At 48.4% G+C, this 25,037-nt stretch overlaps 1 protein-coding gene across 2 annotated transcripts in view; it reads right to left on the bottom strand.

Annotated features, from left to right (window-relative positions):
- The window catches only part of LRRC75A (leucine rich repeat containing 75A), a 54,431-nt gene that overhangs the window by 22,158 nt on the left and 7,236 nt on the right, over nucleotides 1–25,037 (bottom strand). For both annotated transcript variants that reach the window (XM_031060634.1, XM_031060635.1), the window contains exon 2: nucleotides 9,091–9,219. In XM_031060634.1, the coding sequence (XP_030916494.1) occupies nucleotides 9,091–9,219 (129 nt within the window). The remainder of the gene's footprint in view (nucleotides 1–9,090; nucleotides 9,220–25,037) is intronic.

The raw sequence follows: 25,037 nt of genomic DNA, 5'->3' as shown, positions 1-25,037 counted from the left end.
GGGGAGTGACCCAAATTAGAACAATTAGCCATTGTCTGGGGGCTGCGAGGAAGCAACAGGATTTTATTAAATTTTTTTTCCCAGCGTTATTACACAGTTCCCACATTTCTGTCACTCACAATCAATCTTAAATAAAAACGGGCTGTCCTGCATATCTTAAAAATGAGAATTCCCTGGCTTTCCTGAATCCATTAAAAATTGGGGGGTTTTCCCCCCTCTCCTTTTGTGGTTCCTTTAGAAGAATTTTCACACTTGCAATATCCCTTTCTGGATGCTGCAGGATTTGCAGCTGTGAGGCACGAGCAAAACTGAGGCACAAACCACACTCATCCTGAGAACCCCATTCCCTGCCCAGGAAATATTTGGTGTGGGGATCCCTCAGCCAAGATTTTTGCTTTTCATGCAGCTCAGCAGACAATGAACCTTAAAACATGACCTATTTCACACCTTAAAAATAAAGAGAATGAGAGATTTCCTTCCAAATCTTCCTCCTTGGGTTTTTTTTTTTTTTGTCTTGAATGATCAGCTAGGACAATAGGATAATAGTTTGGATTATTAAGCGAAAACCTCTTTTTTCAAGTGGTTGAAAGACAAAAAAAATGTTCACAATGATAAATTATTACCCAGTAAAACAAAGGCATAAAACAATGAGACATGCCCTGGGAAGCCCCAGGGGAGAAAATCCTCAATGGCTTTAATGTGTATCCAATCAGTTATCCCAAATTAGCAGGAGGCAAAGAGAGCAAATCCCCAGGGACTGGGGCTGGGGGTTTGGAAAGGATGAGAGCAAAACACAGAGGAAATGTAGAAATGGCCCCATGTGTGAGGGCTTCACACCCTGTGAGATGCCCATAGTGGGAATGGAGACCCCAAACACTGCAGGGACCCCGTGGTCTCAGGGAACCAGGGAGGGAAATCTGCGTCCAGCACCCCCAGTGCACAGAGGATGAACCGCAGGACAGAGCTCTGCCCACCCCAAACCTGCAGCTGCAGCCCCAAAATGGCTTTTCCTGCTCCCCCCGGCTTTAATGGGATCCGAATTTACGACTCTTCCCTTTTGATGTTGTCACGAGGGGCTGAAGTCATCTCATGATTTTCTGCTTTGCCTTTTTCCCTTCCCTTTCTTCTTCTTTTTGTCCCTCCCCCCTCTGCTTTCAGAGCGTGGGGCTGAGCTCAGCCTATTGTTGCTTGCAGACATCTGTGCTGCAGCCAGTCCCAGATTTCCCTTTGCAAGTCCTAATGGGGTTTTCTCCAGCAAATCCTGTGAGATCAGGAGGTGGGAAAAGATTTAAATCCACCATTGCCCCAAAACATCCCAAAACCCAGGAGGGGAACGCAGGGATTGGTGACTGTTCCTACATACAACCCCATCCAGGTGTGCAGGGGGGGATCCACCCCAAATCCCAAACCCCAAACCTCTAATCCCAAATCCCTCTTCTTTCATGGCCAAGTTCCTTGGGCAGAGCATGAAAAATCCCCCTGGAAGAGCTCTCCAGGTGTCCTTAAAATATCACCTTAAAATATCACCATGAGGCTGCTACAATTCCCCTTCCCTCATTTCAGGCTCCTCTGGGAAGAGGATTTGGTATATGTAGGATGAGGGGTGATGTGGGTCATGCCCAAAGGGAAGCAGATGTTGGTATAGTGCAGTGATAGATCCCAAAAATAAATTCTAAATAAAGTGACAACGTGGCTTTAGGGCTGATCAATTTGACCACCCCGTAGCTCAGAGCAGAAAAGCTTTTGAAAATAAATCATGTCTGGTTTAATCCAAATTAGAGGAGGAACTTAAGCAATTTAATAAAGGCCATTTTAATAAGAATGAGGGTTTTTTTTTTGGTCATATTTTGCAATGATCACTGTGGAGCCACAGGACTTACACACAGTCAGAGCCCAGCATCAAATCAGATCCTACATCACCTATTTCAGGTGAGTTTTCATCTCAAACTACACAAAAAATGAGGAAATTCTGGCAGTTCGTGGGAAATTCTACTGAGAGAATGTTAAAAGATGCACAGAAACAGAAATAAAAGCCATAAAAGCTGCACAGAAACAATGCAAACCCAGCAAATAGCTCCAGATGCTGTTTGGATAGGGAATGCTGTTCACAGCAGAAACCTCACTCCCTTCCTTCTGGTCTGCTTGGACAGAGGTTTTACCACCAAAAATTCCCTCTTACAGAAGGTAAAAGAGGAAAAAGAGGTAAAAGAGGAAAAGGAGGTCAAATCTGAAGTAGCAGAAATAAAAGCCAAAGAAAAAGCTTGGTTTGTTTTTTTTTAAAGAGAAGAACCAATCTTCCATCAAGCAAAAATTAAACTTTGATAAAACCTTATTAGAAACCCCACTAAATTTCCCATCCAGCAGCAACCTTTTTGCAAAGGAAGGAGAATTTTGGAGATGCTGATCAGAAAACTCATCCCATCCATCACCTGGCAAACCCCAAAGCCATCTACAAAACCATGCAGTGAAATTCCAAACCCAGGTCTGCAGGTAAGGACTGCACTGAAAAAGGTAGGAATAATTAAAGGTTGTGGCTGTAATTAGCGGCAGAGCAGGGTGAGATTACAGACCCTGAGCAGCACTTCTGGCCCTTCACCACCTTTCTGGAGCAGCCTGACACTCTGGCAGCTGAAGGTGTCCTGGAGCAGATGGCAGGGGCTCCGTGCCAGGGCAAAATTAACATTTTGTGGAGTCCTGCTTGACAGCAGCATAAAACTCAATGAGGGAGAAAGGCAGCAACTGGTGCAAAATGGGATTGGGCTGCACTTGTGGGCAGGAGGGCCCTGCAGGGACAGCCAGGCTGTCACCTGAGGGGACCTGCCTGGCCTGCCTCCAGGAGGTCCCATTAACCCTTGGCTTTCATCACATTAACCCAACAGTGAGCATGGCAATTGTTTTAACTTCATGATTGAACAAACCCCCAAATCCTCTGATTCCAGGCAAATCTAGCAAAGCTGGAAACCGCAAATGAGTGGGATTGTCAGAGCTCCCCTTCATGTCCCGGCTGCAGGGATGGGGTGGTCACCTCCCTCCAGCACCAGCCAGGTTCATTCTTGAGCTCTCAGGAGAGGATTTGCTCCTTTGCAACTCTTAAAATTCCAGTTCTGCCACCACCAACCCATGGGCATCCCAGCAGCACTGAGTGCTCACTTAGGACAACCACAGAGCACCAAGGACCCAGCAATTAAACCCTGAATTAGCCCAAATTAGGAGCTGGTGAAGCTGCAGCAGTGGCAGAAAGATTGAAAGGCAAAATTTGTAGAAACAAAGGGAAGGAGTGGAACCCAATTTTGCACATTTCCCCCCAATCTGCTTTGCTGAAAGGCCAAAGTGCAGAGCCTCAGCCTCGGTGTTGACACACCAAAATGAAAAGCAATGTACAATAGGGCTTATCAGGAGAGGCAGGAGCAGGAGATGAAGGGGATTGCAGCAGCTCAGGAAGTTGTTCCACAGCATCCTGCAGTAATATTGCACTTGGACTTCACAGAAGCAATTAGAGAAGGCAATAAAATCCGAGGTGATAGATGGCCCTGAGGGGGACATGGGAAGATAAAATTGCAAAAAAAAATAATATCAAAATCTTCCCTGAGAGCTGCTGGAGGGTACCCAGCTCAGCTTCCATAGAAAAGGAGGAATGGGAGCAGGGTGGGGAATGGCAGGGAGGTGTGTGCTGCATTTTCCTGCTCTGTGAGGCCCTAAAAACCTGCCTGAGGTGTGGGGAGCATCCCCACTCCTAAATTGGACCCACTTGAGTGCTACAAACAAAATCATTATGGGAAGATCACTTAGATGCCACTGGAAAGGTCACTGGAGCAGCTAAATTTTAATGCCAAATCCATCTGTATCCTACTGATAGAGCTGCCATGAAACAAAGGGAGCAGCTAAAAATCCAGGAGAGATTACTCTGGATTTACTCATTACTCTGGAAATATCTCAGCAAACAACAGGTTAATCCTTGCAGCTGGTGCACAACAGAAAAAGAGAAAAACACCCACTGGAATCAGAGTGCTCAGGGGATGATGGCACTCTCAGGAAAGGGAATGAAATCTTGATTTAAATGAGGATCAGTTGGGCATTGCTATGCACTTCATGTCATCCCATTTGCTTTTCTTGTTTCACTTCCTATCAGGTTTGTTTTATTTTTGGAATTTCATTTCTTCTGTTTCTCTTTTGTCTCTGTTTACCTTTATTTCCTGATTTTAGGGAATTCAGTGGGGATAATTTTTGGTCCTTTTCACTGCACCTCATTTCCTCTCAGTGTACTTGGTTGTAGTGACTCCACTTCAAATCTTCTGTGGTTTTCTCAATTTCATTTGATCATATCTCCTTTCTGGAGCATTTGTTCCACTCTGTCCTCTGATTTCAAGATTTCATTCCCTTTCCTGAAAGACGGCACTGCCTTCCCCCTCAGCATGCACAGGGAAGATGAAATTCAGAGGAAAACTGGAATTTCTCAGGGAAAATCCCCCTTGGAACCGCAGGTCTCATCCCAGCAAGCACCACTCACCCTCCTCTGTCCCCCATCCCCTCCCAGGATGAAACCAGATGTGGATTTTTGGGTTATTTATGTCCCAAATTCAGCACATCCCAGAGAGCCTTTCCCAGCCTGGATCAGCTGGGATCCCACGGGAAGCAGAGCCCACCCCAGCTGCAGGAGTGTCCCTGGAGTGTCCCTGGGACATTTCTGTGACATTTCTGTCCTTCCCTGGGGGTTCTCAGCCCTGGGAGCCTGGGGAGGGGTGGCAGGACCCCCTCCCATCCAGTCCCTGCTGTTCCCTCCTAATGTGAATCCCAGGGAAAGGGCACAAGGCTCAGCTCCAGCTCATGAACCACCTCTGCTCTGCAGGCACAGCACAAATGGGGATTTTCCAATTTTTTTTTTAAGGAAAAAGAGGTGAGGAAGGAGCAGTCGAGGGTATCCAAGCTCTCCCAGCGCGAGCTCCGGGATGCAGAGGGGAAATTTCACTTCCAAGTGCTCCAAGCAGATGTGAAAACACGGATACAGACCCAGGAGCTGTCCCGGCAGGATGGATGGCAAGGGGAAAAAGGAAAGTGACAGAGAAATCAGGAGGATTTAGCAAATTACCCAACAGCTCTTTGAAGATGGCAAGGGTGGGATAAAGCTCTTAGAAATCCCCAAATAGCCCAAACTGGGAGATAATCACTTGCTGGACTTCGGCCAGGAATCCCAGTCCCTGCCATCGAGGAAGAGCAATCACTGGAAAGCCTCCTGGCACCTTCCCTATTTACAAAAACTCTTTGCTTTAATTTCTTTATTTTCTTTTTTTCCTAAGAGAGGGTGCCTCCCCTCTGGAAGGAGCCACACAGAAATTGCTCAAACGACAGGAAAACAGAGCTTCCATCCACCCAGGGCAAAATCCACTTTGCTTCCACTCTCCAGCTGCTTAGAAGAGCTTTAAAAACTCTCCCTGTCCCCATTTATCTTGAATTTCAGTGGGGAAGATGAGGATGATATTCCCTGTTGCACACAACAGGGAATTATCTCAATCTCAAATTGAGGTAACTGCCCAGATCCACTCCCCTGTGTTTGAACAGGGTCACATCTTCCACCTGAGGCCTGGGAGGAGCACGAGAATGGCCACAAAAAGCTGGATTAGGGATAGTTTGTTTCATTTTTTGGATAAAAAACCTGCTGCCCCAGGAGCTGCAGGAGAATGGCCAGGCAAAGCTGGATTTTGGGCTGGGGCTTTGTTAAGCTGCTCTGCCAGCCTTGCCCTGCCAGAAAGCAGCAGGATGGGGATCAGCAAAGCCAAAATCTCACTCTGGGCAACCTTCAGGGCTTGGAGGAGCTCCCAGGTACATCCCAGGGGTTGCAGTACAAGGACACAAGCCCCAAACCAGCCTTGCCCAAGCTCCACTTTCCCTTTCCCCCAGTGCTTATCCCAAATCCAACAAGTCCTCAAGCTGGAGGGAAGCCTGACTCACTCCCTATCAGAGCCATCAGTCATCCCCACACGTGGCTTTGGTGTGTGGAAAAAAAAGGAATTGCTTTAATTTTCCAATAGTTCAGGGCCAGATATCCCTGCTGGCACGGACAGCTGTGAATTTTTCATGGGGGCCCTTCGCTCCTTACTCAAAGTTTGTGTTTCCAGCTCCTTCTCACTGCAGGAGGTTTGCTGCAATCCCACAGCACATGGCTTTGCTGGGGTGTTTTGTCCCCTTTTCCTGCCCATGGGGACAGACAGACAGACATCACCCTGAGGGCAGCACCCACAGATTCCTGGCACTGGGTTTTGGGAAGTGGCTTTGGAGCTGAGCTGCTCTCCAAGGAACCTTTCCCACAAGGAGAGAGGCAGGGAGATAAAAGACTGGCCATGGGAGAGAACACACTTGTTCAGATGTCTTTGATTCCCCTTCCCTTGCTGGAAAACCTCCTGCACCATCTGAGTTTCCTGAGCAGCAAATCCTCCCCTTCTGAGGCCTCAGGAACCCCAAAGGTGACAGGAGCTGCACTCCAGGACCTGGGTTTCCTTGAACAGCATTGAACACATCTGTAATGGGACCAAATCCAAGCCCTGACTTCCAAAGGATCTGCAAAGGAGGTTTTTCCTTGGCTCCTTTCACACCCCAACCCATGGGCCAGGCTGGGATCTCAGCAGAGCCTGGGAGCGGCAATCCAGCCCTGCACCACTTCCTGGACACCCACCCAAAGCTCACCCAAACATTGCCACCTCCCAGATTCCTCCTTCACAGCACTCCAGCCTCCTCCAGCACAAGTTACAGCTTTTGGTTTGGATTTTCTGGCTGGAATCAGCATCCCCTGAGCTCCAGAGCCATGCTGGGGAGCCCAGGCCAATTTTTCCTGGCCATACAGACTCAGGCTGTGTTTACCCAGGGCTTGGAAAAATGATTCAACTTTTATTTTAGCTCAGAGGAGAGACCAAGGGGTCACCTTTAAGCTAAGGGTGGTATAAATAGAAGCTGAATGAAAAAAGCAATGTACAGAGAGTCAGGAGAGCCTCTCCAGGAGGGAAGCAGGACCCCATAACCCCGAGCAGGGACATATTTAAAAGAGAAGGTTAACAGGGACCAGGCTCCAGGCCAGCTCCATCCACCTCTGCATGGATAAGGACAAGCTTCCAGCTGCCTCAACATATATATTTATGTATATTTGTGGCACAGGATGCAGAGCAAAAGCCAAAACTTCTGCAGCTCTCCTGGCCCTGAGCGTTCTCCTGCTCTCTCACACATCGTGCCAAGGCTCTGTCAAAGTGAAGTAAGTCTGGGGGAAGAGAGGGCTGGGAGCTGGAAAATAACCCTGGTGACTAAAGCAGGCAACTTTCTGGGGACTTAGAGAACATCAGTATCTCAGGAAACCACCACGAAACACTGGGATGAAGTTACTTTTCACTCAGCTGCCAAAAAACCAAAAAATATTTAAAGCACAGCCAGTGGCACCCAAAGCTGAGCAAGGCAAAGCCACCAATGAGGAGCTGCAGCACAGCCCTGCTGCTGCTGGAGTTGCTCTTTGTCACCTGCACAACCCCTGCTTCCCTCTCCAAGGCAACATCCATCCATCCATCCATCCATCCATCCATCCAATCCATCCATCCAATCCAGGTGTGGTGCTTTGAGCTGTGCAAAGGATGTGGAGAGCACCAAGGGCATCCAGAAAGCATCTCCTGCAGAGTAAGAGCCTCGGTGCTGCACAGGCTGATTCATTTGGGGTTTTGCCAGCACAGAATCCCAGAATTATCAAGATGGAAGCCCCAGATTTCCCAGCACATGGCCCAGGATTGTGTCCAGACAGCTCTGGGATCTCTCCAGTGAAGGGAGGCTCCACACCCCCTCTGGACAATCTGCTCCAGCTCTCACCTGCACTGGGAAGAAATCCCTCCTCATTTTCAGGTGGAGCTTCCTGGGCATCAGTTCCTGCCCACTCCTCCTGTCCCATTGCTGGGTCCCTGCACACAGGGACAGCCAGGGATGAGGGTCCCTCATCCCTGAGCAGGGAACAGCCCCAACTCCTTCAGCCTTTCCCTGTCAGAGATGCTCCAGTCCCTTCATCCTCTTTGTCCCCCTGCTCTGGCCCCACCCCAGGAGCTCTTCTTGCCCTGAAGAGCCCAGAACTGGACACAGCTGTCCAGATGTGCCTCACAGGGCTGAGCAGAGGAACGAGGACTTCTGCATCTCCCTGCTGACCCTGGCACTGCCTCCTGCACAGCCTCTGGTGCCAAAAGAAACCTGCAGGGGGACAGGGGAGAGCAGGAGCTCTGCACTGGAGCAGCTCCAGGCCCAGGAGTGGCCTCGGGGAGGGTTTTATGAGGAATCCAGAGCTCTCCTGCCATGGCTCCCACCCTCAGGAGGAGAAACCAGCTCAGTCACAGGGCTCTGGAAAAGGACAAGCTCAGCAGGGGAACGGGGCCTCTCTGCCTGGAAACGCGCCCGGCACGAGAGCAGCTTTCTCCACTTCCCCAGCTCATGGGGGAGGAGGAAGGAAAGGATTTATTCTCCACAGGAAAAGGGATCCATGGATGTCCCTGCACAGCACAGGGGTGTGGCTCCATCTCGCTCTCATGCTGTAGGACATGGAGAGCCATCCCTGCCTCTGAAAATGGAGATTTGGGTCCCTGGTGTCCTCTCCACCCTTCCCAACACCTTTTACTGTGGGCAGAGAGTTTTATGAAGCCCTTCAGAGCCAGACTCACACCACAGCCCAAAGAGCACCTTTGCTGCTTTGCCTCACAACATGAAAGAAATCGGTAATTTTTTTTTTTAAGAAAAAGCAATTTCCCTCCTTTTCAAACACTGGTGGAGGCTATAACTGAGTAAAACATCCACAACAAGCAGCAGTGAATGACTCCATCCCTTCAGATGCTCTCACAGGAAATTAAAGACCTGTTATTAGCAGCAAACACAGCAGAGTGATGCCTGCAGGTCCATCCACCCATGGATGATCCCTTGCCACACACAAGCCAGAAGGAGTACCAACATTAGCCAAATATCACTCGCTCAGCTGGAAAACCTGATCCTCTTGGTCCAGACCCATCCAGAACTGGGAGGATTTTCCACATTCCCAGTCTGCCAAGGCAGCACAGCCCCAGAGCATGAGGAGACCATGGCACTTACTGGTTTGGGGCAGTGGATGTATCTTGCCAGGCTGATGATGAGGTCGTGGGTGATGGGATCCACCAGGTTTCGGAAGCTGGCGTAACGGTAGAGGACATCATCCAGAGAGGTGGACTCCATCCCTAAATCCTGCAGGAAACAGGGCAAAGGAGCAAGGTTAGGTGGGACAGAAAAGCCAGAGGTTGTTAAAGACAGCCCTGAATGGAGGAGGAAATGATCCCCAGCAGCTCCCACTGAAAATGTTGTTGGAGGGCTTTTGTTTTTCCCGCAGTTTTGGTGACAAAGAGAAGGATGGGACACCTTGTGTCACCTTGAGGGAAGCTGCACTCCTGGCCTTCACCTGCTCTGCAAAGAGGCTTTAGGGCTGCAGGATCAGCCTCATAAAGCCACTGAGTCAATGACACTCTTGCAACAGGATAAAATCCAAGATGACCCTGGAGAACATCACACAGAGCTGCAGCTGGAGAACAAATGCAGCACTGGAGTGTCACAGACACATTTTATGAAAAATCCTTTTGTTAGGATTTTTTTCTCCTGAGAAGCTGAGAGGCCTCAGAAACAAAAAGTAAACAATGTGTATCTGCTGCTGTGGAATGCAACAGGTGCATCTGTGATTGGTCCCATGTGGTTGTTTCTAATTAATGGCCAATCACAGTCAGCTGGCTCAGACTCTGTGGTCAGTCACAAGATTTTATTATCATTCCATTCTTTTTCTATTCCTTGCTAGCCTTCTGATGAAATCCTTTCTTCTATTCTTTTAGTATAGTTTTAATATAATATATATCATAAAATAATCAATCAGCCTTCTGAAACATGGAGTCAAGATTCTCATCTCTTCCCTCGCCCTGGGATCCCTGCAAACACCACCACACTGGAGGAGTTCTGGAGCTGCTGTGCACAGGGAGGGAGGGAAGAAGGAGCCCAAAACTGCAGCACTGCAAACAGGAGGATGGATTGGAGAGAGGGAAGAGCAAAATGCTGGGTTAGACTGACTGGGAGGGAGTGGAAGCTGTGCCAGTGGAGACTGGACAAGGTGGTGTCAGGAGCAGTTCAGGTGGAGCTGCTCCTGCCCCAGGGATGGGCCAGGCCTCCTGAGGTCCCCTCCAAGGATGATTTCTATGGTTTGTAATTCTTAGGCTGAATAATTTGAGGAATTTTAGCAGAGAACTCCCCGTATGGAATACATCAGTGCACAGGGATGGGGAGGGGAGGGGTTATACACAGTGTGCTCCTTTCACCACAAATATATTCGTGTGTATAATACCCAAATAATCTTTTTATTCCTTTTTGAACTTCTTTCACTTCCGATGGAGCTGGTGGCACCTGGCACAAAGAATTCCCTTTTGACAAACACAAGCCAGTAACACTTTGGCACCGTGCAATAAATTAAAGCTTGTCCTGAGCTCAGAGATGCTCCAGCCCCAAAAACCCCACGGGAAAGCACATTGCTTGTAGGTGTGGATGCTCTGTGATTTCAGACAGGTTGAAAATAAACATCTACACTTAAAAAAAAAATCTACTGTGCCTTCAGACACAACAGCCCGAGGGATCTCACATTACAGCGATTACAGCTCAGGCCACAAACGAGGTGACAAGTGTTTATCCCACTGGTTTCCTTGGTATTTTTAGGATCAGCCCCGCAGCACTGCCTGAGTTAACACCAACTCCTTGACTGCAAACAGGCTATTCAGTAAAAAAAGAGCCGAGGCAGTTAAAAACCACACACGTGTGAGGCTGCCCAGCTGGGAAAATCAAGTGGCCAAACTGATTTCTGGTCTGTCCCACGGCTTCTGCCAAATTACTATTTACAAATTATACAAATTATATTATAGTATACAAATTATATATATTGTATTATACAAATTACTATTTACAAATTTATACAAATTATTCTTTTTGTACTTAAAAAAAATAATAATCTCAGCATGGAGAGAGCTTGGTCTCGTTTGCAAGAAGAAGAAATAGAAATTGTGGAGGGAGGTGCTCAAAGGAAACTCCCACTTTTCCAGGGAGAGGAGCACCAACAGCAGCATGGATGTCACCTTCCCAGTTGGGTAAAGCTCAGCTTTAGGATTAAGCAAACATCAGATAAAAAGCTGGATTTGGTCCCTGATCTATGGCAAACACCAGGCACTACCAGAGGGCCAATCTGGGGACTTGGGACAACTCACTGGGACCTTCAGAACCAAACCAGGCTCAGCATCTTGCCCCTTCAAGCATCTCAAAACTCTTCACCATTTTCTCCTCAGCTAAAATGAAGAAGCCCAGCTCATAAATCAGAGAATTTCTCCTCCTCTCTCCTGGGAGAACTTTACATTTTCCACGTGGAGCGTTCCCTCCTGGTACTCACATTTTTTAGGCACAGATGTCTTTCTCAGCTGCTCCCCAAACCTCTCTGCCACACCAGCACTGTCTCTTTTCCACCACACACAATATTTTAAAGCCTCTGAAGGCTGAAACTTGTTCGAGGCCAAGTGATGAGCTCATCTGCAATTTAATAACTTAACACCAGTTCATGCTGTCAGCAGCAAATCACCCATCACTGCCTTTGCAGAAAACGCCCAGCATCTGGCTCCAGTCACTTTTTTTCAGCACATTCCTTTTTCCCAGGGGATTTTACCTGGATGGCAAGTGCAGATTTCAAATAAACAAGGGTTTAAAGTGGTGGGATTTATGAGCCAGGCATGGCTTTCTCAGGGCAGATTTGAGGGGTGTTCAGGAGTGGATCCAAACCTCTGAACTCTGCTGAGGTGCTTTGTCCAGGTGTGGCAGGAAAATGGGAACATCTCTGCAGGAAAAAGGGGAATTTTCAAACTGAAATCACCCATGAATTCTCTGCAGTTTATCCCATTTGTTTCCAGCTTTAGGAAGCTGAAAGCCAAACCACTGATCCATCCTTATCCACTGGAAGGAAAACTTCCTGCCACCAACCAGCTGAGTCTCCATGGGAGGAGTGTTCTGCAAATCCAGCAGTGTAAAGCTATCAGTTAAAAAAAAAGGCAAAAACAACGACAACAACAAACCACAACAAAAAACCCCAAAAAAAAACACCCAAAAAAACCAAACAAAAAACCCAAAACAAAACAAAACCCCAAAACCCACCAAAAAACAACAACAACAACCAAAAAAACCCAAAAAAACCCACCCCAACCACCTATCCCACTTTGCACTTTCAGGGGTGAATTTGAAATTTATATCCAGAAATCCAGCAGAAAATAAATGTAACGTGTTCCTCCAGCAGCCAGCAACAGAAATTCCCCAGCCACAGCCATAAAAGGTATTAAAAAAAACCCAATTATTTTTGAAAAGAAAACTCCAAGCCCAGTGAGAGACACAGGGATGCTGTGCCCAACTCATTATTTGCAGCAAAACCCAAAAACCAGCTCTTTTCCCCAAAAACTCAGAGCTCACCCATCACTCTCCAGGCCAACATCACTCAAGGAAAACATCTGGGAGCTGCATCCCCAACTTTTCTTTCCCTCATGTAAAATAACAACTTAATCCTTTCTGCTGTCCAAAACTGCAGCTTTTTTTTTTCTTTTTTTTTGGAGCCTTTGGAAGCTCCAAGTTGTGTTTCCACCAGCCCTAGCATCCCCCAAGCCACACAGAGCCATAACCAACCACAGCCAAGCCCATTTTTTGCTTATTAAACTATTTATCACTGCAAATTGAATTGTAATTAGGAGGAAATGCAGCAGGTCCCTGTGAGGAGGCATTGAGAAAGCAGCTTCTGCTGTTGTTGTTTTCACTAACACCGAGTTATTGCTGCCCAAATGAGGTTCCTGTGCAAAAAAAAACCTCATCACAGCTGCTCACAAACATCCCAAGAGCTGCTGGTTTGGCCAGCACCTCTTCCAAAACCCCTTTATCTCCACGAAATTCAGGGCAGCATCCTGAATTTCCAGGCAGGGAGGTTGGTGCTGTAAACAAGAGTCAGGCACTGAAGGAAGGAAGGATTAATTCAGTTTTCCATCATCCATCATCTGCTCCAATTATCTGGGAAAAATGATTCCCAGCAGGTGGGATTAGTGTGGGGAGGGAGGTCAGCTCAGAGAGAGGGGTGGGATGGGACTGAGCCCTGTGTTCTGCATTTTGGACACAACCTGTGTCCTGTGAGGAAAATCCAACCACTTCCTCCTACTCTTCCCCAAAAAAGATTTTTAAGGCAGGAATCAGTTTCTGGTTGAGAGAGAGAAAGCACCCCAAAGGTAATGATCTCACAACATATTTTGGGACAGAAAAACCAGCCCTGAGGCACACAGAGATGATCAAATTTGCACTTTTGAGGAGGGCAGGCAGCATTTGGGAGCTCAGCACACCTGGATGGGGGTCCCAAAAGCCACCCTGGGAACCTCCACACAAACCAGCAACTGCTTCTGCAGATCTCATGTCCAACCCACCAGCCTGGAGTGAAATCAGCATTAAATATGTGGGGTATTTTCTGTTTCACAGAGTTAATATCAGTTTGGGAGCCACAAATGGCTCATTGAAGCGCTGAGGGTGCAGTGAGAGAAGGGAGTCGATGCTTCAGGGAAGGAGCAAATATTTCCCTGGCAGACTGACTCAAATAAAAAATGGTGGCAGCTTGAACCCCCTCCAGGAGGCTGGAATTGGAGGAACTCGGAGAGATGGATTAATGGGCAGAGATGTGATGCTGCCAGCCAGATAATAAACAACTGAGAATAGGAGATTTGCAGAAAAATGCTCTTTTATTTCAGACTGCCAGGCAAAGGCAATGACTCCAACTGGAATTTGGCCAGATCACAGTTAACATTTCTTCAGGAGAGTGCCTGAGGATGTTTAATGAGGATGGCCTCAGCTCTGCTGATTTACAGAGCCACTGGGATCCCAGGAAAAGCTTGGAAGCTCTCTTTGGGTAAGGTGACTCCAGGATTTGCTTTGAACAACTCCAACAATTCCCATCCACCACTGCCTTTAACCCAACTCTGCCTCGAGCTCCCCAAATCTCATCCACTCATCCTTCCCAAAGCAGCAGGAGCTGCCCAAACCCTGGTTTTCCATCCAAGCCTGGGGCTGGGGCTCCAGCTGGGGCTCCATCCCCAAGCCAGGACCCTGCTGGCCATGCAGAGCCTGCACCAGATGGCTCCTGGTGGCACTTGTCACTTACTGCTGCTGCTCCCGGATGGATGGGTGACAGCCCAGCCTGCCAGAGGCACAAGGGACTCTTTAGAACCCTCCCAAGGAGAGTGATGCCACAAAGTTCTCCTCCTGCAAAGGGAAGAGGCAGGAAAAGCTGGATTTGAGCAAAGCACAGCTGAGGGGTCACCCTCCCACCCCCTCAGCTCCACCCAGAGCCCCACACATTCCTGGCTAAAACCCAAAGAAAAAGGTTCGTGCATCAACCCTGCACAACACCCACCCTGTTAACTCCAGTCTGGCTGCTGGGCCTCCCCTTCACAGCTCTGCAGTGAAGCATTAATTGAAAATAGAACCAATTTCATCAAATCTGCCATTTCCATCCTCGTGTGTCTGCCCAAAGAGCTCCATGGAGCATCCCAGGTGCTGCCTGGAGTATCCAAACCACAGGTCAGGAGCAGAATTCATCAATTCTCATCATCTTCATCAATTTCTCAATTTCTCATCGCTTTTGCCCTGGGACCAGTAGCTCTCAGGGCTGCAGAGGAACTCCTGCCCCAGCACAGGGTTGATTCCCAGGATCAGCCCCAGCCTCGACCACATTGTGCTGCCAGCTCCCAACTGCAAAAAAAAACTACTCATTTTCACTTGCAAAAGCCTTCTAGATCCCTGCTGGAAAATGGACTTGGAGAAGAGGCTGCCTATTATCTCCTGTCAGGGAAGGAGCCAGAGCTGCCACCTAAGCTCAGCGTGCTGTCAATTCATATGAGGATGGTGATTCATCCTGCTTGGAGACAGCTGGGCTGACTCAGTCTCTGGATGAGCTTGTCTCTCTCATTTACCTGCCAAGAAAAGCCCCTCTAATTAGCTGATCCTAGACATTCAGCGTGGAGGCAGCTGGAGCAGGAAAATCCCCCTCGTGCTGCTCTCACCTTTGTTTCCCAGCACAGCGAGCACTGAGCTCTGCCTGCTTTTCCTGCCCCCTCTCCCAGCCCAAATCAGCCCCATCTGTTCTGCAGCTGATCACCCATCCATATTAGTTAGATTTTTATGATTTGCTTCAGCACCCCATGGGTTTTTTTTAGAGGTAACCCGAGGCTCAGACAACTCTTGTCCTTGGGAGGTGACAGGAGATGCCTGATGGCCACTAAAGATTTCTATTTGTGCGTGCAGCTCTCCTACCCTGCCCTCACAAGCAGTAAATCCACCAACAACCCTAAAATAAGTATTTACAGGAACAAAAGAGAAAAGCAGAACTGGGATCCTTGCAGGAAAGGGGAAGAGATTCACAAGTGGAGGATGGCACTGTCAGATGGGGAGGAATCACTCACCCTCATCATTTCCACTGCCTGTGAGAGACCGCCCCGGTGTCTGGGCTTGCAGCAAGTGAACAGCTCCTGGGACAAGAGCAGCATTCCAATCACACAATTCCCTGCTTGGAATCACAGACCAGGCTCCCCACACCCCCTCCAGCTGATGGGAGTTGTTGGATCAACAGTGAGCCCTTGGTGCAGTCTGTTCCTCCACGTCCAGCGTTCCGTGAGCCAGACACCCCAGCCCTGCACACCCCTGCAAACATCTCTGCTGGGAAAAGAGTCCCAAACCCCTCACCCAGATGGCCCAGCCTCAGGGATGAATCAAACAGGCACCAAGGCTGGTGCTGCCTGTCCATCCTGCCACCCCTGTCCTTCCCCAGGGGACTCTGGTGTCACCACTCCTGTTAAACCTATATCCCCACATTATCCAAATCACTGATCATCAATACACTTTCAATTAACCTTCCTCTATATTTCCTAGCATCAAAAACAATAACCAACTGTCATCATCATTCTATAACCACCCCAAAACAAACATACAACTAACACCAGAACTAACCCCCCCCAAAAAAACCCAAACAAAAATATAAATCATGGTCATAAATCATCAACCAATCATCCACCAAATTTTACATCCTTGTAGCTTATAAAATGGGGAAGGGGCAGGGGTCTCACAGGTGATGAAGGTCCTCTGAGTTCAGGGGAATTGAGAGGGAAGAAGGAACAGATCCCAGCAAGGAAGGAGCAGGATTTGGCTGTGGAAAGCCCAGCATGGCAGAACAGATGCTCTGCAGCTGGGCCAGATGGTCCCCAGCTGCTGTCAGGGATTGTGCCTGGGACAGGACACTGGATCCTGCTGGAGCTGAGCTTTGGCTGATGGGATGGAGGATGCAGGAAAGCTCAGCCCTGGTCTAACAGAGCAAATGAGGCACTGGGAGTCCTCACCTCTCACCCCTCTAATCCAGGCACCTTCTCCAAACTGCCCTCCCTTCACAATTAACACAACCCTGCTCTGCCATCAATTCTAAGCCAGGCTCTGCTTAGGCAGGAATCAGGATTTACGGTCTTGGCCCAGCAGCTGTCACCAGGAGAGGCTTCAGGAGGGGGTCAGCGTGGGTCTCCTGATGTACAGCAGGTTAAAAGCCCTCTCTGAGCCCATCCTGACCTGCTGTTGCCAGGAGCAGGCAGAAACGGGAGGAATTGCAAATCTCACTTGAAACAACACGTTTGCCTTTTTATCCACTCCAAAAATGTTGCTTTTGATGGCTCCCCTTGCCCTCCTCAGCCAGCAGAGCTGTTGCAATCCAACAATGGGGAAAAAAAAAATTGAAAATATTGGGGGATTGATCAATGCAGCCAAAAATCCTGAGGTGGGGACTGCCCACAGATATCCAGGGGTTTTATTTTGATGCCCAGCCCTGGAAAACACTCCCACACCCTCCCCCAGAAGCTGCAGCATCAATAATGATGTTCCTGCCTCACCTGGAACCTCCTGGACCCAGCAGAAATCAATCCACTCCTGCACACACAATGAGAGGCTGCAACCCAAGAACTGCTCTCTGAAAGCTGCTCCCACCTCCAAGCCCTGAGCTGATTATTATTGCATTAGCCATGGAGGGATGCATTGTTAATGCTCAATGGATGCTAAACTCTGCTTCAAAGGGATGGAATTTCGGGGTGGGAGACGCCAGGAATGTTTTGGCATCCTTTAATAGGTGCTGGAATAAAGGCTCAGATATTTCTGATACAGAAAATAAGCATCAGTGATTCCTCATCACAGCTCTCTCCCAGAGTTATTCAATGGAAGTAATTGAAGGCATCTTTGAGAGACACAAATATTCAATTAACTCTCCAAACTGGCTGCTGTGGAATAATGCAAGCATGACAAAAAGACAATTTAAGTGAACAAATTACAGCTGACTCCCATAAAATCATGCCAAAGCTTTTTTTTTTTTTTTCGGGCCATTTACACCATTGTAGGAGCCTGGGTTGGAGGAGCACTCTCTTTACCAGCAAAGAGAGTGGAATTACTCAGCACAAGAATCTGGCTGAGTGTCACTGCAGGAATTAGGAGATTTTGCAAGGTAAAGATTTAGAAGGAACAAGATACAGAGAGATTTTAGCTCAAAGTAAAAGAGGAGAAAGTAGGGTTGAACAAAACATAGAAATAAAAGCTCCCTGTCCATTTTTTGCATTAATATCTATCCTCAAGAACAGCCTATTCCATGAAACCATTTAGTACCTTCCTAAATGTTAAAAGGGAATTCCAGCAAAGGAGAAAAACCAACCCAATCCCACAGCACCAAACTCATTTTCTGAATTAAGACAAAGCAACAGGAGTGGAATAAAAATAAAGGTTTCCCCAAGGAAGCCAGCATCACCCAAGTAATTAATATGGACAACATGAATTCCAATTCTTTCATTTGCAAATCCAGCATCCCCAGTTAATCTCAAGCATGGACAAAGTCCATTAATAAAGCAGATCCCTGTAATGGGATTCAAAGCGACGTCAAATCAACAAATTAAAAAAACCTTGTGTGGTTAAATAATCTACACTTTGCACAACAACATCAGTGCCGTGATGCTGGGTGGTTAAGTGGAGACAAATTCCAGAGCAATCCCAGCAGAAATACCCAGCGAGAAAATCAGATTGAGCTGGGAAAATCTCCCTGCTCAGGGGCGAAATCCACGAGCCAAGGGGAAAATCTCCCTCACACTCCATGAAAACTCTCTGAACTGCCCCAGAGGGGTGAAATCCATGAGCCAAGGGGAAAATCTCCCTCACACCTCATGAAAATCAGATTGAGCTGTCCCAGAGGGGTGAAATCCATAAGGCAAGGGGAAAATCTCCCTCACACCCCATGAAACCTCTCTGAGCTGCCCCAGAGGGGTGAAATCCATGAGCCAAGGGGAAAATCTCCCTCACACCTCATGAAAATCAGATTGAGCTGTCCCAGAGGGGTGAAATCCATAAGGCAAGGGGAAAATCTCCCTCACACCCCATGAAACCTCTCCTGAGCAGCCCCACACAGAGCTGGGAGTTCCCCAAGCAGCTTTCAAAGAGAGTGAGGGAGATGATTTCCCTTAAAATCCTTTCTCACCCTGGGTGAATCCTGTGCAGGATGTGCCAGTTCTGAATTAACAGCCCCTGGCAGGACCTTTCCTGTGCCCTCAGATGAATTTACTGACAAACACTGACCCCAACTCCTGTTTCACCAAACCACTGCCTTTTGGGGAGCCTTTGATGCCTCCCAGCTCCCTGCAGAGAGCTGGACAAAAGGAGAAACTGAGTCACAGAAAACTCAACCCACACCCCAAACGGGCACTGCTGCCCTCAACACCCCCATTTCCAAACCCTTCAGCTGGGAGGCCACGGCTCTGCTCTCCTCCTCCTCTGGGATAGCTCCTCTCAGGCTTGCCAAGTCACAAAACCACTTAAATACCTGATTAACTACAAGCACATGTTTAAATCCCTCTGGAGCCAAAGGGGGTTGGATTAGCAGAGCGTTTCATGCAGGTTTTTTGTTACGCAAAACTTCTTTCCTCCACCCAGTTCCCTTCCCGGGGAAGGAATGGGACACCCCAGAGCGAGATGAGCTCAAGTGAGCAGTGGAAGAAGAATTTTGCACAAAATCAGGGAATGAGATCCCAGGGGACACAGGCTGGGCTGATAGAGAGCGCTCTGCCCTCCAGAGCCAACAAACATTTCCAGTAAATGCCATTAAAATTCTCTTTATTTCACCACACACCAGGCTCCAGAAAGGCCAGAGGGTGGTGGCTGCTGGTCAGAACCTCAGAGATGTGACAGATTAACCCAAAAATGGCCTGAGAGCCTCTGGGCTTGGCTGAGAAGGGAAATCCACCCCAGATTTCACTGAACAGACACAGGTAATAAACAACTTTTCTGCTTTTCTGTTTGTGGGGTCTGGGTGCCCTGTGGGGGAAAGGGCTGCTCTCTGCACCCCCAAACCCACAGGGCAGGCAAGGAGAAGCAGGAACACGGGACAGGCACCATCACATCCTGTTTCCAGCAATAAAAGGTGCCAACCCTCCCTTAAAATCCAAATATTTCTGCTTTGTTTGACAGCCAGGGCCATTAAATTGCTGTTGTTGATATTCCATTTCCCAGTGGAGATGCCAGAGCAGCTCGGGAGGATCAGACACAAAACACACCTTGGCCCCGGGAGCTTCTGCCAGGGAAACGGAGCCTGTGAGGGACCTGTGGCCCCTGGAAATGGAGCCTGCGAGGGACCTGTGGCCCCAGGAGGAGAAGGAGCCAGAGCTGGCTGATGAAACCCACACCTGGAGCTCCCTTTGCAGGAGAGGATCCATGGCAGAGCTGCTGCTCCCACTGCTGAGTCACGGCCGCTGCGCAGAGCTCAGGATCGGGAGTTTCCTTCCACCTGGGGCTTCTCCCCAGCCCTGGCTGTGGGGGTGAGCACCAAAACAGCCCCAGGAACAGGGCAGGGAGCAGCTCCAGAGCAGCAATATCAGCAAAGCATCCCTGTCTCCGTGCCCTGGGATATTCCCTTCACTGCCTACAATGTGACACCAGCCCAGGAGGTGTCCCCAGGGAGAAGTCTGGGATGCCAAGGGTAACAGAGCACCCTGCTAATCCCTCCTGCTTCCCTGAGCCTTCCTGGAGCACTCAGCTGGGTCCCATGGATTGCTGTGGCCACGGGATATTCCCACAGTGCCACAACAAAGTCTTGCAGCCCCTGCTCCCAGCTCTGCCACTGCAAGCCCAGAACACTGATTTTTCAACTCCAAAGCAGCCAGCATTGATATTTTTCACACCAGCAGCTCCTCCTGAAGTTAACAGCAGTGGAAGAAGAGCAACAGAAACTTTCAGGACACTGCACCAAATCCTTAATCTCATTTCCCAGCTACAACCACTGAATAATCCCTGAAACTTGATGCAGGATGATGAGCTGAGCAAGAGGAAAGGCAGGATGAGCTCATTGTGCTGAGCCTCTCCTTCCCTGCTCCATCCCACCGAGACATCCACAGCCCTGGGCTGGAATTCCTCAAACAGCCACGAGCAGCTGATTCCAATATCATTAAAACATGACTAACACACACCCTGAGCTGGTTTTAAAGTGGAGGAGCCACTGGTGGGTGGTGAACCAGACACCTCCAGCCTCACACACACATGAGATGTGGGGTGGCATTTGGCACCCAGTGACACCAAACCCGCCTTGGGACCTTCCCCCCGTGCCAAGAAATGCCAGAAATTCATGGCTGGAAGAAAGATTCCCTTTTGCAAGGCATGAAACAGGAAGGAAAAAAACCCTTGGTTTTCTCTGAAGACACACAGGCTGGTCTAAAATCACCAGTGACAAGTAAATAGGTTGGAAAAAGCTCCCTCTGAGAGCCAGGCTGACTCAATCTGTGTTATCTTTTCCCTTTTTACTTTATCTTCCCTGATGTGCCTGCTCAGGAAGAGATAAGGAGCAGCTGCTCCCAGCCCTACTCATGGTCCCTGCCACTTCTGTGCACTTCATTCCTGTTCTTGGGAATTCCCTGCTTCCCTTCCCCTTTGCCAGAGGGATGCTCAGCCCTTCTGCTCCTCCATTCCCCCTGAAAAATGAGTACTATATAGTATATATTACTATATACTTTAAGTATAAAGTAAATAATACTTTATCAGTATTATTCCCTGATAAAGAATCCTGGAATTATTTAGGGTGGAAAAGCTCAAATCTGACCACTCACCCACCACTAAACCATGTCCCCACATCCCATAAACCCCTCCAGGGATGGGGATTCCAGCATTTCCCTGCTGGCTCTGGGATGGGTCAGTCAGAGCTGGAACATCCCAGTGGAGTTTGGTCAGCGCTGGGTCCCAGCAGGATTTTGCACAATGTCATTCCCACCCTCCTGCAATCAATGGAATGATCTCAGCCTGTGGGAATGGCACTCCATCCCTGCCTTTGGGAATATTCCAGGCTCCTGTATTTTTGCCCTCTTCCAAAGGGAGGGCACACAAGCAAACCCGAGTCCTCATGGAAAATAAAGTTGATTTATGCGATGAGGCAACACTAAAAGGTCTTTTTAAAAAAAGATATTTCAGGAGAGGAGTTTGGCTGATTTATTTTCTTTCAGGAGAAGAGTTTGGCTGATTTATTTTCTTTGTGTTGGTGGAGAACAGCAGCTGATGGGCAAGAGATGAAAGCACCCCAAGCAGAGATTCCTCACCACGTTTCAGGGAGTTCATCCCATCTGAGAACTGCTTTACATCTAAAAAAGGATGGAGAAATTTATCAAAGCCAAAACTTTCCCTGTCACCTGCACCATGCCACATTCTCCATCCTCCTCCTCTGGACACCAATAGGGTGGGAAGGAAACCAGAGGGAAAAACCAAGCTGTGCATGGAGAGCTCAGGAGAAGCACCAGAGCTGCTCCTGTTTTACAGTTCTGCCTTTCCACTGAATGACCAGTGCCATGGAGTGGAAAGTCAGCTTTGGGACGTTTTTTCCTGCCAAGAAATGCCAGGAATTCCTGCCTGGAAGTGGTACAGCTCCAGCAGCTGCTCCCCACGTGGGAGCAGGGCTATGCTGGATGCTGCACACCCACAGCCCCTGATGTTTATGAGGTACCCAGGGCCTTCCTAAAATCCAGGAAAACCTGGAGACCAGGCAGCTCCCAGGGCTGCTGCCACCTTTGTTCTAAAGCAGCAAGGCAAGAGAGAATGCCATGGAAAGGACTGGATTTCTATACTGAGAAAGGAGATTTGGAGAGCAGATTTGTGCACGTCCTGCTGAGACACCTTTCCCCTTCCCAAATCCACAAATCTGTGCAAAGACTGGTTTGGGTTGGAAGAGACCTTAAAGCTCATTTCATTCCCACTCCTCTGCCATGGGCACCTTCCACAGACCAGGGAGCTCCAGCCGGGCCTTGGGCACTTCCAGGGATGGAACAGCCAGAGCTGCTCTGGGCACCTGTGCCAGGGCCTGCCCACCCTGCCAGGGAACAATTCCTGCCCAACATCCCATCCACACCTCCCCTCTGCCAGCCTCTCTGAACCCCCCACACTGGTGACACTCTGTGGTTTTGGGGTACCTGGTGAAGAGTTCCAGCTCCAACCCAGAGAGAGGATGAAAAGCAGAGTCCCAAACTCAGCAGGAGCAGCCCCACACCTGCTGAATGCTCTGAATTCCCCCCCAAATCCAGCACACCCAGCCCAGCTGTGTAGGGCAGGCACTCTGTGACCCCATTAAACAGCCTGGCAATGGCACACACACAATAAAACATTGATTTTGGAACTGCTGAGAGGAGGCTTTCCTCTCCAAACACCCACAGGAAAACGGGCAAGGGAATGGATGAGACCATCAGCATGGGCAAATTACCCTAATTTATTGCAGGGTGGCTCAAAAGTCTCTCCCATTTCCCATCCTGAGACCAATCAGTGCTGTGCGCACACCACAGGGAGCTGGGAACCTCAGCCCTGACTTGTACCAACAAAGGAAAGTCAGTTTTGGGGGTGAAGGGAAGAAATGAAGCCTTTCCCATGTTCTATGCCATGATTGTGTGGTTTTATTTGCAGCATCAGATTTTGAGCCATCAGGTAGAGCAGGGCTGGGATTTGCTATTTGATATTTGAAGAAGGTTGGAAGGTAAAATCTTTCTTGAAGGCTTTCACAGCTCCTTCCCTCCCTGTCTGGCACCAGGGAATTTGGATGCTCCTTTGAGGATCCACCTTGGCATGAGCCTCCAAACTGGAGGTGGGATCCTCCCAGCTGGCTCAGTTCTCTCCAGAGAAACCCAAAAATAAAGGATTTGGGCTCATCAAAGTCACCAGGAAATGCCCAAACTTGCTAAGGAAGAATTAATGACTGAGCTGCCCAAGGATTCAATTCAGCGACATTAAAATTCAATTAATGCTGCTCTATAAAGTAGCTTTAAACATTGAATACTTTAAACCACCCAGATTTCAAACCTGCAATTTGATGCCAACCTCTGGCCAGGCTTTAATTTTAAAATTGAAAAATTTATTTAATTTTAAACAGCTCCTGTTAGCCCAGGTAGGCAGGACATGGCTGCCAATGATTTCAGGGAAGTCAGTGATGAAAACAACCAGAAAAAAGTGCAAACACAGCTTTGGGGAGAGTTTGGTTCTCTCACAAGGACAAAGAAAACATCTTAATTTCAGTTAATTCAAATGTTTCACTCCATGATCTTAAGGTTCTGTTCCAATTTCAAGGATTTTAATTCACTTATTCCAGTTTAACAGTGACTGAATTTCAGCAAGTCAATGAAAAAATCAGGAGTACAAAGGAGAAATGCACAATTTCCAATCTGCAAGTAAAACTTCAACCTGAGAGACCAAGATCTGTAATTATGGTGACCAGAAGTGTAATTCATGATGCACAATTAATGCTCCACTTAATGAATCAACCAGTTTTAAATGCAAAATCTGATTTGAGACATTTACTTTGTCTGCTTTCTTATCCAGCATATTCTGAGTGTGTTAACTGATCAAAAAACATTAAAAACCACTTTTCTGCTCTTTAAACTTGCTTTCATTTCCCTGTAACTCGAGTCAGAAATACAAAAGGATCAATCAACCCTGCAAACCCCAAATTCACCATTTCCCACCAGAATAAAACCACACAAAAATTTCTCACCCAGACACACAGCTGCCTAAATAAATGTCCCCAGATACACCAGGCTCCCTCCTCAGAAAAGTATCCAGTTACACCAAGCAGGAGCAGCTTTTTACAACCAAACAGGAAAACATCCTCTTTCTTATAGAATGACCCCCCAAAAACCTCAGAACCACACACACACACACACACACACACACAAAAAAAAAAAAAAGGGCTGCTTAAATCAAGATTTAATCCAATCCTGCATGATTTTGGCTGGATGTAAATAATGGGTGTAGATCATTCACGCTCTCATCCCAAATTGTTTTTCTGCAAGCCCAGGAAGCTCACAGAGACATTTGGGAGCAAGATTTCCCCCAAATCCTTTCTGGAGAGGGGAGAACTGTATCCAAATGGAAATAACTGGAGGGGTTCTGGGATGAACCAAGGCTTTGGAGCTGTTTGGTGAGGTTTGAGTCCTGTTTCTGCAGAGATTTGGGCTTCTCTGCCCTGATTTTGGGGAGCTCAGGCTGAACCTGGAGCTGGGGCTTGTTCAACACCAACCAAACCTGGGGCAGAGGCTGCAGCAGCTTCAGTTCATCCTTGTGCAGGGAACTGGGGTTTTTTATTGAGGTCCAAACCCCCCCAGCTCCTGTATCCCACTCCCCACAGGGGCTGGGCATGCCCCAAATCCCAAAGCAGCCCCAGCAGCAGCTCTGCAGCAGGGTGGGAACAGGGACAGAGGTGTCCCAGGAAAAACCCTCAGCACATCCTTGGCCAGAACAACCATTTCCCACCCCAGTCTGCTCTCCTGCCTCAGCAGCCTTTGCTTTCCCCTGCTGGGATTTCAGTGCTGTGCCAAGATCCTGGCCTTGGGCAGGAACAGCCCCGCAGAACAAGGCAGGAATTATCAGCTCCCAGCCCCAGAGTGGGCTCATCCCCTGGG

This window comes from Geospiza fortis, unplaced genomic scaffold (assembly GCF_000277835.1).
Source record: "Geospiza fortis unplaced genomic scaffold, GeoFor_1.0 scaffold425, whole genome shotgun sequence".
Lineage (NCBI taxonomy): Eukaryota > Metazoa > Chordata > Aves > Passeriformes > Thraupidae > Geospiza > Geospiza fortis.
This window is presented reverse-complemented; position numbering and strand designations above follow the sequence as displayed.